Below are 17,403 nucleotides of genomic sequence, written 5' to 3'. Positions count from 1 at the left end.
GCTCTTCGGTGTACTTGGCGTCGCCATTTTTTTTCCCCTCTGTCAGCTAAATCTTATGCACATGTGCCTCACACTTCAATAAGATTTTTTTTTTTTTTTTGTAATTAAAACAGTGGCTAAGCAACAACCAGGGCCTAGAGTGGCCTGGGCCCAGTGCAGAAACTAAGGCATGGGCCCAACTCTACCTCCTGCTGCCAGGGGCTGACTGCCCAGAGCTAACAGCCCAAGGGCCTGACTGTCTTCACTCCGCTGGTGAGAGGTTGACAATTGGCTGGGGCTGAATGCCTGAGCTCCTGCTGCAGGGGGCTGATTTCTCTCAGGAGCCCAGGAACTGATGCTGGGGTTCCTGTCTGTGGGCTGTCTGCCAGCCTGTTGCTGGGCAGACTCCTGCAGGGTGGGCTGTCCACAGGTTGGTTGCTGGGTAACAACCTTAACTCTACATTAATGCGGCTTTTTGCCAATGAACTTCCTAGGTTTTGTAAACAGGAAAATATATTGGTGTTAGGAGTGAGTAGTCAATTAGGCAGTTGTACATATGTCTGCAATTAGCATAGTGAGCCAACCTCTTTGCCCCCAACACGTACCCACACACATCCCAGCTGTGTTCACAAGCCTTGCTTCAGCACACCTCCCAAGCCACACCCATGATCCATTCAGTGAGTTTGGGGACTCCAACCTAGCCCCTTCCCACTACTGTACCCAAGCTTCCACACCACAAATGGGGAACATGTCCTTCTGAAGTCTTCTCTCTCCGGTATATAAAGGTTTCTATTGCTGTAAGCTTCCCCCCGTCAAAACACACATAACCAGACTCCATGTAGTGCCTGGAGCACAGGACAACTACATTACAACAGTACAGTATTCCTGGTAATGTTTCACAATGGTTGATGGGCCAAGTTTGGGGCAGGACTGGTGACAGAAGATAGAGGCAGGGTTTCTGTTCCAAAATACTGATAGTTTTATGTTTGAGAAAAAGATTCTCTGACCCCTGTCCAATAGATGTACCCCATCTCTGAGAAACACTGAAGCCTCAGAGCTTGTAATGTTTATGCCATACAGTACACTTTTCTGGTCAGCAGTGAACTCTCCACTTTCCCAATCAATGTTCTTCAAACATGTATTAATAGGTTTCATGCAGTGTTGAGGGGTGCAGTGGCAGTGCTGTAGGCAATAGGTGGATTGGAGTGCAGGTGGTTGGGTTCCACTGGCAGAACTGGGGAGTGCGGGGGGGGGGGGGGGGTCAGGGTTCACTAGTATAGATGGGATGCAGGGGGTTGGGGTGCACTGGCAGAGCAGGAAGTGCAGGGAATGGGGTGTAGTGTCAGATGTGGGGTACAAGGGGGTTGGAGTCTAGGAAGGCTGGGATGCACTGGCAGAGCAGGGAGTGCCATGCCTCCTTCATCTGAGTCCCCAAACTTTCTCACATTCTCTACCATCCATCCCCATTACCCTACTCCCCTTGCTGCAACCTCAAACTCCTCATCCTCTTTCGCCTCATTCTTCCCCCCGCAAATACCTCTCCCCTTCCACTAAGCATTCACATGTCTAATTTGCCCCCAAATACTTGGATTATATTCTCGCCAAAATGAAATGCCACCCGTTACTCACAAATTGCAGAAACCTCCAGCCATTCAGTCCAAGACGCCTTTTGTCTTAGGCTGGGTCTACCCTAGAAATTTACATTGGTACAGCTACGCTGCTCATGGGGGTGAAAATTCCACACCTCTGAGAGGTGCAGCTATACTGACCTAACCCCCGGTGTAGATAACACTAGGCCAATGGAAGAATTCTTCCATTGATCTAGCTACCCTCTCTCAGGGTGGTGCAGCAGCGTCATTGTAGAGTAAGTGTAGATATACCCTTGGATGGAGGCTTGGGAATAATTTATTATTAGATATGTTAACTGAAGTGTTTGTTCATAGCCATTAAGAGGTCTGTGATTCATTCAGTCATTAGTACCTCTCACTTTAACAGAACCAAGCAGCAGAAGGAAACAGGTTTTGGACCACTAATGTTACCCCACACTCCTACGTGGCACATCAAATTTCAAAACAATCTGAGGAATTGTTAGGATTTTGAAACACTTATGAGTGAATTTAAAGCACATAAAATGGCAAGAATGAAAACACTCTAGCAGTTTTTCTGTATGGGTGAATACATAGTGTAAAAAAAAAATTAGATTTTCCTAAATACTGTTCTTAAATTGGCTCCCCCAAAGATTTAGTGGGTGCCATATACTACCTTGGGTAAAACTTGACAAATTGACACAATTTTGACCCACATCACATCAATAGTTTGAGCTCTAGCTCTGGGCAAAAAAAGCCCATCTAGAAGCTTTTTTAAATAGGGCTAGTTTGGGGGGGGGGTGTTAATCTTTGGAACCCTTTGGTCAACTTACTCCAGATTTGGCTCGCTAACCCTATGTGGCACTCTCCTGAGATGCATCAAATTTCAAAGAAGTCCAATTAAGCATGTCAGTTTTAGAGGACTTGGAAAGCTCCACCTTTTAAACAGATGTATTGACGCAACCTTTCCCTATAGTGACAGTCCTGCGCCACTATAACAGAACATTGGTTCAAATTGGATTTAAAATACATGGAGTTTTATATTCTATTGGAATTAACCAATTACAGCTAAATACCAGAAAATTCCAAAAAACTCTAGATAAATTTTAAAAAGATAGTGTCTTCACTCTGTTTTGGATCATGTACTAGAAGTCAGGGATTACAATTATGCTCAGTCATCTGATATTTTAGCTTCCTAGATAAAGGAGGGTTTTTTGGGAAAGGAAGAGTGATACAAAGAATCATAAAGATGGGTAAATTAAGGAAATGACTGCAGTGTTCTGTACTGCATTTATAAAGCACTTCAAGATTCATTGTCAATGAAAGGCTATATAAGTGTTAAGTTATTTTATCTGTTGTTTACTTTTAGTTTGGCCACATTTTGAAATTGTGATTTCTCTAAAGTTCTTTGTCAACTAGAATTAACATTTACCAAATAATAATTTAGTAAGAGACAACAAATTAATTCTTCTACATTTATACAAAAGCCAGGGAAGCTATGCAAGAATGAAACTGGGAATTTACTCCATAATATTAGTAACAAACTAAACGATTATTGATTTAAAAAAATCAAAACAGCATTTTTTCCATGAGAAACAGAAAAATCAATTCCAAGCTTACCAAATGCACAATGCAGAATCTAGAACAAAAAGAAAATTCAAATCAATAACAGCGACACTTCATATTTAATCAGTTTTTAAAACAGTTGGCTTTATCAGAACAGTATCCACTAACACTACAATAATTGGGAGTCTTTCAAAGTTCCCACTACTTGCTGCAGTTAAGTGTCAACATCTAGTTTTCCAGAAAAATATTGGGCATAAAATTTCAGCTCTGATACGGTCTATCTTTGTAGAGTAGAGCAAGTTCCGTTACTTTATCCCCAACCCATCCGTAAAATGGGGATAAAAACCTCTCTCAGAGGCATGAGATTTATTTCATTAATATTTGTAAAGCGCATTGAAAATAAACAGTGCTAATTATTATTAGACCATTCAAAATGAAGTGATGTTTAACAATGGCTTGTCACTTTGTCTCACCTAACATTCATGTAGTTGTCAGCAACATTAAAAAAACAAACAAACAAAAAATAAACCAATCTACACCTACCTCAAGCAGAGCTCCAGTTTGGAAGAATTTCAAGGGCTTTTCTATTGAGTAGTAAAGACTATGGTAGCTACCCTTAGTCAGATATGCTCGGACTATACCAACTGCTATAACAAGCCATCTGGAAAAAAGAAGAAAAGACTGAAGATAAGGGGATATTAAATTGAGCACGTATGCGGAGACTGAGCAAAGCTAACGTTACCCTCTGACCTAGAAAAATAGTTTCCCATCCTTATCTGATAGGTTTCAGTTAACAGTCATTCAACAATCCTGCACAATGTCAACAGTTGGTCAAAATCCCGAAACCCTGCAAAGACTTCAAAGCTTGAATGTGTACAAACTATCACTTAAGAGTTAAGTCTTATGCACTTTTCTGAATGTCTTACAGTACTGAGCGTACAAAAATATCCTTAACACAGAGGTAAAAAACTATCCTTTAATAACCTACGCTTAATTATAATTTAGTTGAGGGGTGTTCATGCCATTAAAATTAATGTCTTCAAGATTACGTAATAGACCCCTTTTGGAGGGTTTAATTACTTGGTAATTATCAAGCAGCCAAACAAATATTTACTGATGTTCAGAGCTCTTACAATACTACTGCTTTATTAAGCCTGCCATATAAATAGGAAATTAAATTTTAAAAGACATTCATTTTAGGGTTGTGATTCAATGTAATCCTCCCCATTCATCATAAGCCTCCCCATCCAATGTACATGAAGCCTGTCAGTCTTCATTTTTAATTTCTTAGTTTTATCAGAAACTGCTACAGGTAAGGAAGTTTCTCTAAGTAAACTGAACCTCAGCAAAAGAAAGGGCCACCATCATATTAAATAAAAAAAATCCAAAACAAATGGCGGACGAAAGATGCACATAGTACAATATTACCACATCTTTCTCAATAATATGGACAAAGTAATGCAATAGTCTTTCTTGGACTATTAAAACTATTAAGACATGAATCCATAGTTAAGGTTACAACCAGGATTGCATCATAAACCCCAATTTTAAATCACCTACAACTTGTTAGGAAAATTGCTAAGTTTACTCTAAAGACAAAGGACAACTTTTCTGCAAGATCTGAAATTGGTTAAATTGTTTGTAACTTTCCCTGATCTGAAATTTTGATCAGAGTGTAACGTCTCATTGGGTCCCTCAGACAGACATCCAATAAGCCTGCAGAGATCCTATGCTCCGCAGGACAGCGAGGGACATCGATACTGAGGAACTCAAGTTTCAGGGCAGTGTGAACTCAGCAGAAAGCAAGGATCCTGGGGAGTTCAGTTCCGCAGCGCTGGGAGATGTATGAGAAGCCATGACATTTGCGTATCCCCATGCTGGCCCAACAGCTTTATAAACAACGATGTTAATAGACAAATACAGTGAATTTTAATTTAAGATTGATTGTTGCAGGATGGGAAGAAGAAAGCAGTGTTATAGGCCTGGTCAACATAGCTATATTGCTCAGATATGAAAAATCCAGACTCCTGAGCGACATAGCTAAGCCAACCTAACCTCCAGTGTAGACAGCACTAGGTTGACAGAAAAATTCTTTCATCAACGTAGCTACTGACTCTAGAGAGATTACCTACACTAGTGGGAGAACCTCTCCTGTCAGCATAGGTATAGTGTCCACACTGAAGCGCTACAGCTATGCTGCTGTGGTGTGTCAAGTGTAGACAAGCCCTTAGTTGACGGACTGAGGCTAGGTGTGCAGATAAGCATAGAGCTGATATAGCTTTTTGAGTATGTAATATGATTTTACACATGGAAAGGTACTGAAGACATTGCATAAACTGTGAGGGTATTTCAATTTTTTTCTACTATCCTTGTTTGTTTCCAATGTGTTAAAGGCTTAACATTTAAGGACAAAAAAAACTTATGTTCTTGTGTACATATCATTCCAACTTCAATGGCAAACATCAACTTTTTTTAAACTTTATTTTTAATGTTTTAAAACACAGGCTTTTCAATACCCAAATAAAAGAACACTGCGGCCCAAAAATGTATACAGAGTAGCATTTATTGATGCAATTTAAAAAGCTATTTTACTTCCATCACCACTATTTCTAGAAAATGGGAACAAAACATATAGTAAATACTTAGTTTATTAAGGCAAAGAGTTAAGCTATGTAGCTATTCAAAAGACTGCCATTTGAAATATGCCAGTATCTTACTGTAATACCAATAAGATTATCCTCTGCAACACACAAGGATTCCCTTTGAAACTAGATTATCAACTTTCTGACATTGTCTTGTTTATACCTGCGAGTGGCTGTTTCTCTCTCTCTTCCTTCAGGTTTGTTGAGAAATTGAGCTAAAGCTCCAGGTTATACGTGGTGGCACAATAACAGATTCCCCTGCAGCAGACACAAACTCCACCCACATCAAGCAACTGGTAAAGTACATGGGGTTCTAAAGTAGCTCCATCCCTTTTCCTGCCTTTTTTCTCTCCCCTCTGTTGGATGGCTGATTTTAGAAATACTGTGAGGTACAATGATTTCAATGAGAGTCTTTTAATTATAAAATGACTATTTTAAAATGCCTTTAGTGCTGAAAGTAGTAATCCGCCCAAAATTAAAGCTTCTCTTTTTAAGGACTTAATATTTCTGTCCTCAACTTCCCTTCATCCCACACAGATCTTATACTGTGCCTAAGCTTCTCATTTGATTGTCCTTTTATCTTCCTTTCCCATTCAAAGATAGATGCTATCCTTTGTAAACATGCAAAAGCCTCAAAATTGACGTATTCCAAGCTCTCTATTTAGCCACTGAACTGGTACAGTATAGGTAGCAACCTTGTAAGCTTCCCCATTATGCCTCAACACTGACTTGAAGGGCCCCCCACCTTAAGGACTGAGAGAAGTTCAGGATTAACGTCAATCTAATACATTGCCTCCCATGGCCACTCATGTGACACCTAATGCAGGGATAGGTTTTGTTGATCTGGACATCCATTCACTAGGAAATGGATTAAGACCACCAAATCATTTAAGATGGCACAAAACCCGTGAAAGATGGCTGCAACTATTGATCTGTTTTGGATTCCAACCAGACAGCTGAACGGCTCTATGCCCTTTTTTTAATATCTAGTTTTTAAAGAACTTCTGAGGCCTCACTGTGAGCTCTTTTATTTAGAAATGGTTCTACATAATTTTCTGTGGCTTTTTCCTTCACACGGGGCTTATTTGGTGTGGGAGGACTTTAGCATGTAAACAGGATCTTTATTCTTTTCAGAGTTCATCGGCTCCTGCTGTCTGTTCCTGACCTAAACTCAAATAGAAGATACAGCTGGGGGGAGGGAGAGGGAACTAGAGGGTGCTCAGAAGCTGCAGTTCCTGGAATGCCCTGAAGGAAGGAGGCCATGTGCAGGAAACTACACACAAGCCAGGCCAGCATCAGGCTCTCTCCCTCTCTGGGAGGGAAGGGGTAGAAGCCTCTGGGCTAGAGGGGGCCCTGTAGCTGGGCTTGGGAGGGTGGTGGGGGAGGAGGTGTCCGGGTTGGGGGGAGCACCCCATGGCCAGGGTCTGGAGGGGGCAGAGAAACAGGACCTGGGTTGTCCTAGGACAAAGCCCGCCAAACTGGGGGGCACATTGAGGAACATTCGGAGGGGGGGGGAGGCAGCTGAGGCCTGGGCCAGCCTCCACAGGAGCCCTGGCTGCCAGCCCCAAGCCCAGCCCTGGTCTGAGGCTCCACTCTTGGCCACACCCCCAGCTGTGGCCCCAGCCTTAGCTCCCTTACTCCTGTCCGCATCCCCCCCCTCCCAGAGCCACATCCCTGTTCCCGGTCCCAAGGCAGGTAGACAGAGGTAAGGAGAACCACTGTCATAGGAATTTCTTTAACTCTTTACTCCTGGGGGGAAAATTGTGTGTGTCAGTATTGTTAACAACATAGTTGTTGACAGGTATTTTGAAATAAATTACCAAAATAATGGAAACTGGCATGATTATATTGTTTTACTTTAACGAATAAAATGTGCAGAATTTTAAAATATTGGGTGCAGACTTTTTAATTTTTTGGCGCAGAATTTCTCCAGGAGAAGAGCAGCAACCATGGCACTTTACCAAATAAAAAAGTGATAGTCTCTCTCATGAAGAGCTTAAAATGAAAGTTCCTCCATTATCCCTCGTATGCCCACAACACTCTAGCCACATTTAAAAAAATTCTTATTGGCATTCTTTAAAACAACTCAACAGCCATTTTTAGGAAAAACTTTCAGTTACAAAACAAAACATTAGCAGGTTCTTCTCTATTGTGTGGGGTTTGTCTGTCTGCCAAAAGAGACCATCTGGACTGAAATTAGATATATAAAAAATTATTTAGAAAACCTCAACCTACAGAAATGTTTCTGCAATTCCTTCCTCCCCAACACTTTTTCGGAATCAAAATGCAGCATTGTGTTGATGTAGGAGACTGTGCAAACAAAATTAGACACTGACTATAAATAAGCCTAAAAGGAACTAATCTAAGTCAGGGGTGGCGAACCTACGGCCTGGATCTGGCCCATTAGTTAATTTCAGCCAGCCTGCTGCAGGGGGAATCCCTGAGCCTCTGTGTGCCCCCAGGGGCGGGTGAGTGGCCTGCAATTTATTTTTTTTCTGTCAGTCAACGGCCCCTGGCACAAAAAAGGTTCCCCACTCCTCGTCTATGTTCAGAGAAATACAAAACAAACATGAAAATCAAAAGCAATGAAAATCAAGTTTTGATCAACACTCATTCTGTTCTAATAAAAGGTTTTACTAACAGATACGGTAACTTCAAAAACATTTAACTCATATCCCTTTAATATATATGTAATTATAAAGTTTGAAATAACTCCATAAAAAAATTAAAACTATCTACCTTGGGTACTTATATAGCCCCCCTCACCACAGTATCTGAGCACCTCACAATCTTTATGATAGTCATCCTCACAACACCCTCCTCATTTTTCAGATGGGGGAAACTGAGGAACAGAGACTTGCCCAAGGTCACACAGGAATTCTATCTGGGGACTTGATTTTAATTCCAAATTCTAAGCTAGTGCCATAACCACTGGGATCATGCTTCTTCATCCCATTGCCACAAGCTTCTCCAAAGCAAAAACAGCCCACCTGAAATTTTGCAGGCCACACCTCATGAGAGTGCAGTTTTCTGGAAAGTTGGGCAAAAAATCAGAAAAGGAGGTTATAACAAGTGATAAAGAATTATATAGCAGCAGGGAACCATCTGGATCGCATCATTATTTATGTCCAGATATTCTCCCACTTGTGTGTTTGTTTTTTAAGGTGTAGATTTTTCACAAAGAAAGTAACTGTTACATTTACATACACACAATCTTTATTTAAATGTAACAATTTTGCATTTCTACAAAATTCATCGGAGGATCTCAAAGCACTTTACAAACAAATGAATTAAAGTTCACAGCAGCCCCGTGATTCAGGCAAGTGTTTTTTGCATCTGTAAAATGGGGATTAACAAGCTCAGAGAGGTTAATTTAGCTAAAGTCATATAGGAACATCACAGCAAGATGAAAAGCAAACCAGAGCTGCTGACTTCCAGCTGTGTATTTTATTTACTACTCATATAATTACACATTTATGAAACAAACAGTTTAATTATACCAGAAAGGAAGACAGATTTTTCTGTCCATTAGATAATCACCATTTATATCATAAATGTGCATACTTTATACAGGTCACAATAGATTTATTCTCATGCATAGCTTTGCATGCCTGATGTGGGTTGGACCCTCTTGTAGTACAGGGATGCCTAAGGGAAGGTAAAATCATCCAGCAAGTTGACATCCACCATCAATGATGTGTGCTGACATGAGACTATTTTAATAAAGATTTAAAAATAAGCGTTGCACTCTGTGTCCTGCTGAAACATGTAACAAGAGAAGTTTCATCACAAAAGGGAGGGACTTGAAACCTCATGAGCACTAATCATAAATGAGGACATCTTCCTCCAAAAGAACAAGACCTGTCAGATTTATTTGCCCGGCACCATATCAACCAAGTCTCTCTCAGTTATCTGGAAGATGACTTCATTTAGGGTTCATTTTAAGGCTCCCTCCCCAAGTCCCTCCTCCTTGCAAAGGAAGATTTTTCACTTCACATATGTTTCAACAAGACCCTAAAATTGCTTAAAAAAAAGTCTCATTCAAATTGGCCCAGTATGACAGTCTCCAATCACTTATTTATTATTTTGGAGACTCCCAGGCCAGACGGGACCATTGTGATGATCTAGTTCAGGGGTTTTCAGAGTTCGAGTCGCAACCCAGTACTGTGTCGTGGAATCCAAGGCACTGGATCACCTTGCTCAGCACACAGGGACCCTGGCAGGCAGCCAGTAAAAACTACTAGTAAAACTAGTGGTCCCTACCCGGAAGCAGCCAGCAGCAGGTACAGCTCATAGGCAGGTGGCCACTGGGCTGTCCCCACCCCAAGCACCGTCTCCACACTCCAATTGGCCAATAGGAGCTGGGGGGAGGGGGGTGCCTGCACACAAGAGCTACGCAGAGCTGCTTGCGCGCCTCCGCCTAGGAGCTGGACCTGCTGGCTGCTTCTGGGGCTCAGCGCAGTCCGCAACTCCAGAACAGGCGGGAAGCCTGCCTCTGCACCCCGGCTGTGCTGCTGACCAGGAGCCACCGGAGGTAAGCCCACCCCCCAATTCCCTGCATCAGCCTTGAGCCCCCCACCCCCCAAACCTGGAGCCCCCTCTTGTACCTCAAGTCCCTCATCCCCAGCTATCATTGGGTCACGGGCATCAACAATTTTCTTCAACTGGCTCACCAGAAAAAAGAAGTGTGAAAAGCACTGATCGAGTCTGACCTCCTGTATAACACAGAACGCCCCCCAAACAATCCCTAGAGCAGATCTTTTAGGAGCACATCCAATAGCGTGACTTTAAAACCGGTCAGGGATGAAGAATCCCTCCCAAGCCTCCTGCCAGGGCGGACTGGGCTGAACCTGGGAACAGCTTCTCCCCCCGACAGAAGGGCGGTTTCTGGAGGTGGGGCTCCGGGGCGAGGAAGGCGGACACTTGCTCGCCCTGCCTCGGCTCTGAAAGCCGCCCCTCAGCCCAGCCTTGCAGCCGCCCCCGAGGAGAGCTTAGGCGGGAGCCGGCGCGGGGACGGAGCGAGGGCCCGGCGGGCGAAGGCTGGTGCCCCGGGGCCAGGCTAGGCAGGTGGAGGAGGAGGCCGGGTCCCTGGGCTGCTGCCGGGCTCACGTGGGGAGGAGGTTGGCGTCCCCGGCGGGGAATGCGGATAGAGCAGGCGGGAGCCGCGCCTCGCCCCGGCTTACCCCGCCGTCATCACCACATTGTAAATGACCAGATAGGTCGTAGCCAGGGCGCCCGGGCCCTTCCTCCGCTGGCTCCCGTAGCCGTTCTCCGCCCGGCCAGCGCCGCCGCTCCCAGGCGCCGCCATGTTTGTCGCCCTGCCCAGTAACTGCCGGCTGCGCGGCCCCGCCCCCAGTCCGGCCTCCTCTCAGCCCGGCGGGGCGGGGCCCTCCCCCTCCCCCTCCCGGCCCTGCGCGCTGAGGCGCCCGCTTGGACCAGGGCAGAGATGGGCTCCGTTCCCGCCAAGCCGGGGGCGGGAGCGGCGCTCTGGCGCCAAATGGGAGACCAGAGCTGCGTGCACGGGGCCCCTCCCCTGGGGAGGAGGGCCCTGAGTCAGAGCAGCCTGCAGCCCCGAGCACTGAAAAATCATCACCTCCCCCCTCAACTTAATGCCATTTTAATACACGTGGGTTATAATTAATGGAGATATCCTATCTCCTAGAACTGGAAGGGACCCTGAAAGGTCATCGAGTCCAGCCCCCTGCCTTCACTAGCAGGACCAAGTACTGATTTTGCCCCAGATCCCCAAGTGGCCCCCTCAAGGGTTGAACTCACAACCCTGGGTTTAGCACAGGCCAATGCTCAAACCACCGAGCTATCCCTCCCGCTTTCTTTGTATTTGCTTTCAGATTTAGCCCTGGTAAGTTTCACAGTTTAAGCTTTTCTCTGCAAGCCCACAGGCGGGACATGTAACTGTTTTTAAAGGAAAGTTGAGCTTGTTATGTAGTCACATTACTCCATGAATTGGGACTTTAAGAAAAAAACATCAAATATTACCACATTCAGCAAGAGTTGGAAAGTGTGACGCTTTGTCGGTATAGAGCAGGGGTAGGCAACCTGCAGCACTCGCACTGCCCAGGTCCTGGCCACTGGTCCGGGCAGCTCTGCCTTTTAATTTAATTTAAAATTAAGCTTCTTAAACATTTTAAAAACTTTATTTACTTTACATACATACAATAGTTTAGTTATATATTATAGACTTATAGAAGGAGACCTTCTAAAGATGTTAAAATGTATGACTGGCACTCGAAACCTTAAATTAGAGTGAATAAATGAAGACTCGGCACAGCCCTTCTGAAAGGTTGCCGACCCGTTACAGAGTATTCAGCTGAGAAGCCCCAAGTGCATTGCACGGATGGAGAGATGATGTTAGCTTTGTACCTGAGAAGATAGATGATTAAATCCTGGTCCTATTCAAGTCAGTTGCAAAAGTCCTGATTTGAACGGGGCTAGAGTGAACGGGGTTAAGTGACTTGCATCTCAGTTACACAGCAAGTCAAGGGCAGAGTTGGGACTAGATCAGGGGTTGGAAACCTCTGGCATGCAGCTCGCCAGGGTAAGCACCCTGGCGAGCCGGGCCAGTTTGTTTACCTGCCGCGGCGGCCGATCGTGGCTCCCACTGGCTGCGGTTCGCTGTCCCAGGCCAATGGGGGCGGCGGGAAGCCGCAGCCAGCACATCCCTGGCCCGTGCCGCTTCCTGCCGCCCCCATTGACCTGGGACGGCGAACTGCAGCCAGTGAGAGCCACGATAGGCTGAACCTGCCGACACAGCAGGTAAACAAACTGGCCCGGCCCGCCAGGGTGCTTACCCTGGCGAGCTGCGTGCCAGAGGTTTCCAACCCCTGGACTAGATTCTAGGTTGCCTGACTCCCACTTCTCTAACCACTAATGACTTAGCCTGATCTATGGGCAGAGCCCACATTTACCTGCATCTAGGTTCGGAGCAGGTGCTCATGTGGATCTGCTTGAGAGACCATGTGGATTAAGGAATAAAATGCACAGATGACTTTTTAATGCATTTTTTTAAAATAAAAGGTAAAATCTCTCTTCTTGATCTCACTCCACAACTCTCAGTGGCTTGTTAGACCCAGGTATAACTAGAGCTAGTATAACTAGATGTTTTATATTGCCAGATTATTTTTTAATTTACAAAGTACAGCAATGAAGGGAGAAAATTAAATCCTTTTACTGAAATTATAAATATTCTATGAAGTTACTTCAGTCTCCCGCTGTAGGTCTCACTTTATCTTCTATGCTACAGGGCTTTATAGTGTGGCTGTTTTACAAAGATATGAGGAAATTAGTGTCTAAACTATAGATACATGCACACACACATGACATTGTCTCATAGATACAGCATGAGCAAAGTCCAAATTTTGCTTTCACATAAACAAATACAATTCCCACTGAATTCAGTGCGCTACATGCATGTATCTAAAGTCAATTTGGTTCAAGTACCTTAAAGACAACTTAAAAGAAAACAGTTTTTAAGGCAATAATATTTACAGCATGGATTCTTTAGCTAAATATGAAAAGAAATTTCAGTGAGGTCTAGGAATAAGGTTCTGTTGGGTCATTAATGGTTTAGGCCAGTGGTTTTCAACCTGAGGTCCATGGGGGTCCGTAGACTATGTCTAAGGGGTCTGTGAAATGTTGTTGCCGTAGAACAGTGATTTTCAACTGTGGTCCACCAATCCCAGGGTGTCCATAGATTAAGTCTAAGATTTCCAAAGGGATCTGCACCTCCCTTTCAATTTTTTTAGGTATCTGCAAATGAAAAAAGGTTGAAAACCATTGGTGTAGGCAAATGTCTTTCAAAATGCTTTCTTGTTTGTCCCTATGGTTTCAGAGGGTGAAATTCACTAAAGACTGGAGAACTGTACCACTTAAGCCCGGTGATAGCTTCTTTCTGGGCAAGCAGGGGTGGGTTAGCCATACAGTGGAGTCTTTGCATGGGAGTAGCAGAAGGCAGTGGCCACTATTCCAGCCTTCAGGCTTTTTTATGGTTTAAGTGAGAAGAGTTGAACTTGAGGCAAAGGAAATAGAAGCAGATGTAAAGTGAGCCAGTCTGTGCAAGGAACAGTGTCTTGAGAACATGAGGCATCAGCTGTACTGTTGGAGGTAGATGCATCAGCAGAAACCTCATCTAAAACTCCAATCCTGCAAATGTTTACCTTTAAGTAAATGAGTAGTCTCCGACTTCAATGAATAAAGTTAAGCACATGCATAAGTGTGTTTAGACCCCGATTCTTCAAATCACCAGTGCTTCTCGAATGTTAAAGTATTGCTTGAGACATGCATTTCTATAAAAACAGTTGGAATATTTCTCAAAACACATTGAGTTTTATCTTGGGCATGTTCTGCATGGTGCCTGGGCTATTATCGTACATTAGAGGGTTGTATACATCCTTTCATGAAAAGGCACCACAAGTGGTAAATATGCTTGACTTTACAGCTTGCAGAAGCAGAACATTTTTATACATCTACACTAGGGTGACCAGATGTCCCAATATTAGGGGCTTTCTCTTATATATGCAACAACCCCCTTCCCTCCCTGAAAATGTCCCAATTTTTCCATACTTGCTATCTGGTCACCCTAATCTACACATATACTTGTCTAAGCTTGGGGACAGATTCTCTCTCCCTGTTCCAGGTCCAGCTATTTTGAAGTAACAAAGTGCTAGAAGTTGGCCCTAACTGGCCAACTGAGAATTTCCTCCAGCCCATGCTCTGCAAATTCTCTAGTTTATGGTCCCATAGTGATTATAGCCAGTGGTGTAAATTAGTGCAGCCCCGAGCAGCTCTAATGTATGTCCGTAGGCCTGAACTGGTAGCAGATGCACCAGGAGAATCAGAGGCATAACCCCTGCCACTCTTTCTTCCCCCCATTCCTGTGCTAAGTGGATCTCAGTATAGGAGAGAATCAGGAGAGATCCTGTTTGCCTTCCTCAGCCTGTGTGAATAAACTGGAGTCTGCAATTGATTATACAAACAGCACGCTTTGTGGTATTATTTATTTAGAAATTGTGAGTAACTACAGCTGTAGTGTTCTCATTTCTCCCAATTCTGATGGTTTAACAAAATGGGGAAACATTAGCATATTTTAAGGTACAAAAGACACCTCATTGTTACCTAAACACATTTAAAACATGTGAGGAAAACTCTGTATGCTCTAAATCAAATTTAAAAAATCTTTCCTTATAAGGAGTAGTGGCAATATTGTGTTTAGTATAACAAGAGTTCTTTACCCATTTAAAAAGAAAAGACATGCTGGTGCTGGCAATTTGAACCTAGCAACAAAGAGCTAAGCAGTTATTTAAAAAAAGATTGTGTGATCCACATTAGTTGAGCTTGATTTGTTACTTTAAAGACATGTAGAAGAGCAAATAATATAAAACACAAAACTAGGTAATATCAAACATCCTAAAGTTGATATCATATACCTCTGCATAAAAGTACACTCGATACCTTAATTTGAGGAACTAAATTTTTTAAAAGGTACTCCTTGAAACTTAAAATTGTTGTACTCTACACACAAAAAGTGGAATAAAGGAAAACACACATTTGGAATGATGTACAGATACTGGAAATGTATTCTCATTGGATTATGCATATCATCTTATGGCCTCTGATATTACCCTTGAACAAAAAGAATTAACAAGTGCCAATAGTGTGAGAGTAAAGGAAAGTTGCTCAGTCTGAGTGCATTAATCACTTTTGAGAAGAGACACGTTTTCTGGAATTTTTTGTTTTTGCAAAAAAAAAAAAAAAGTGAAGGCGAAAGCCTTCCTGACAGGCTCAAGATGAAAACTAGACTGTCAAGTACATAGGGTACACAAGGTTCTTTGGTAATTGCTTGGTATAAAGAAGCTTGTAATCCAAACTTCTTTTTTTTTTCGGCTACTCCAAAAATCGGTGGCAATTTCCAGCTAATCATCAGTTGAGATCTGTTTTGTAATGGCCAGATAAACTACAAGTAAATTTTTAACTAAACTAGGTTTCCACACACAGATCAAAGTTAATGGATGTACAATAACCTATAGTTCCCAGCAGCACTTATATGAACCATGAATCTTTATTAAAATGACAAGCACAACCACAAGGTTTCTGGTTCTTTACATTTTCAGTTTGTTTCTAAAGCAGACGTCTGTACCTGTACCAGGGTAACAGACACCTCAAGAGAAAGTAGATAAATTAGAATCACTTGGTTAAAGGTGAGGAAAGAAATATCAGATCATACAAACTCATGGAGGTCTAGGATTAGTGGAATTAGTAATACACTAATAACAAATTGGAAGAGATAAGAGTGTGTGTGTGTGTGTGTGTGTATGTGTGTAAAGGTCAGACAGTGAAACTATTTTAAAGAGGAGGAAAGACTAAGATTGGTTCATTTTATTACAACGTGCAAATTGCAATGCTGGTTATAGTGTAACCTTCCCTTATAGTTAACTTATGTGAAGAATGACTTTACTATGGAAGGGTTCAATTGTGTTAAAGACCAATAGAATCTTTGTGTGTGTTTGATAAAAGATTTCTGGGCATAGAGATAAATGTAGATCTCATAGAGCCACCTCAGCTATAGTATTGGTTGATGAGAGTGACGGTGCAAATGAATGAGCTCAATAAATAGGATATTTATAAATTCAGGTTATAATTGTAGATTAAGTATGATACTTTCACATTAAAAATAGGCTGGGCAACAACCGACTTACTTAAACTAAATCCAATCACCATAGCAACTTAAAGTGCCCGCTGTTTCCAATTAATGCCCATAAAGAAAACAAACAGGTATCAACTGATAATGCTGAAAAAACAACACCTTCCCCCCAATGATGTAAGTATCACACTAGGTGTTTTTAATAACTTGGTTTTCTGAGCTTTAGAGATATAGTTAGTCTTTATAATGTGACTTTTCAAATATCTTTTCCTTTGCGTCTTGTTTCATTCTTCCTCCTCCTCCTCCTCTTCTTTTCCCATTGTTTCCACAAGGAGTTCAGCGGTACAAGTTGCTTCCCCAAGGCTATTAACAGCTTTGCAGGTGTATTTGGCATCATCGTCCCCACAAACTTCAGAAATAGTCAAAGAACAGTTCCCATCCTCATCATAATCTATCTGGAAGTGACGAGACTCTTTAATAGATTGGTCATCTTTGTACCAGATTACCTCAGGGTCAGGGTAGCCTGTGACAGTGGGAAAGAATAGCAGCTGCTATAAGCCAAGACACTAAATGGTATTAACTTGTAAATGTTTTAGGCCCCAATCTCACATAGATTTATGCATATGCATAAATTTAAGCACACGAGTAGTCCTACTGAACTCTAATGAAAATAAGAGTTGTCTGCTGCCACTTCCCTACAAATAACAAACATTTGAAATTAACAGTGGAAGTATTCACTAATGTGACTTGTCACTATTTTCTAATGAAAGAAGAAAGCTCTTCACGGCAGCTCAGTCATCAACTAGTAGAGGTCCCTAATGACAGACTTGAGGCTCCCTATTAGGACATGAAGCATTCACAGTGCTTGCAGTCTTAACAATCCCCAACACAGAGATTTAAATACCAGGGGTATGAGATTGTGTGCTGTGCCTATAAGTTAGTGCAGCCTTCTCATGCTGCTTCACGGGCAGCA

General features: G+C 42.7%; 2 protein-coding genes across 6 annotated transcripts in view; both read right to left on the bottom strand.

Annotated features, from left to right (window-relative positions):
- HACD2 (3-hydroxyacyl-CoA dehydratase 2) overlaps nt 1-11,102 on the bottom strand; it is a 46,121-nt gene extending 35,019 nt beyond the window's left edge. The window contains exons 1-3 of one of the 2 annotated variants that reach the window (XM_054044301.1): nt 10,957-11,102; nt 3,675-3,792; nt 3,186-3,204 (exon numbers count right to left, since the gene is read on the bottom strand). In XM_054044301.1, the coding sequence (XP_053900276.1) occupies nt 3,186-3,204; nt 3,675-3,792; nt 10,957-11,081 (262 nt within the window). In that variant the 5' untranslated portion in view covers nt 11,082-11,102. Of the gene's footprint in view, nt 1-3,185; nt 3,205-3,674; nt 3,793-5,936; nt 5,987-10,956 lie in introns of those variants that run through there. The other variant, XM_054044302.1, reaches the window with a different exon arrangement.
- A 3,650-nt stretch (nt 11,103-14,752) lies between these two features.
- The window catches only part of MYLK (myosin light chain kinase), a 305,994-nt gene continuing 303,343 nt past the window's right edge, over nt 14,753-17,403 (bottom strand). For all 4 annotated transcript variants that reach the window (XM_054044298.1, XM_054044297.1, XM_054044296.1 and 1 more), the window contains one exon: nt 14,753-16,953. In XM_054044298.1, the coding sequence (XP_053900273.1) occupies nt 16,715-16,953 (239 nt within the window). In that variant the 3' untranslated portion in view covers nt 14,753-16,714. The remainder of the gene's footprint in view (nt 16,954-17,403) is intronic.

Source organism: Malaclemys terrapin, chromosome 11 (genome assembly GCF_027887155.1).
Source record: "Malaclemys terrapin pileata isolate rMalTer1 chromosome 11, rMalTer1.hap1, whole genome shotgun sequence".
Taxonomy (NCBI): domain Eukaryota; kingdom Metazoa; phylum Chordata; order Testudines; family Emydidae; genus Malaclemys; species Malaclemys terrapin.
This window is presented reverse-complemented; position numbering and strand designations above follow the sequence as displayed.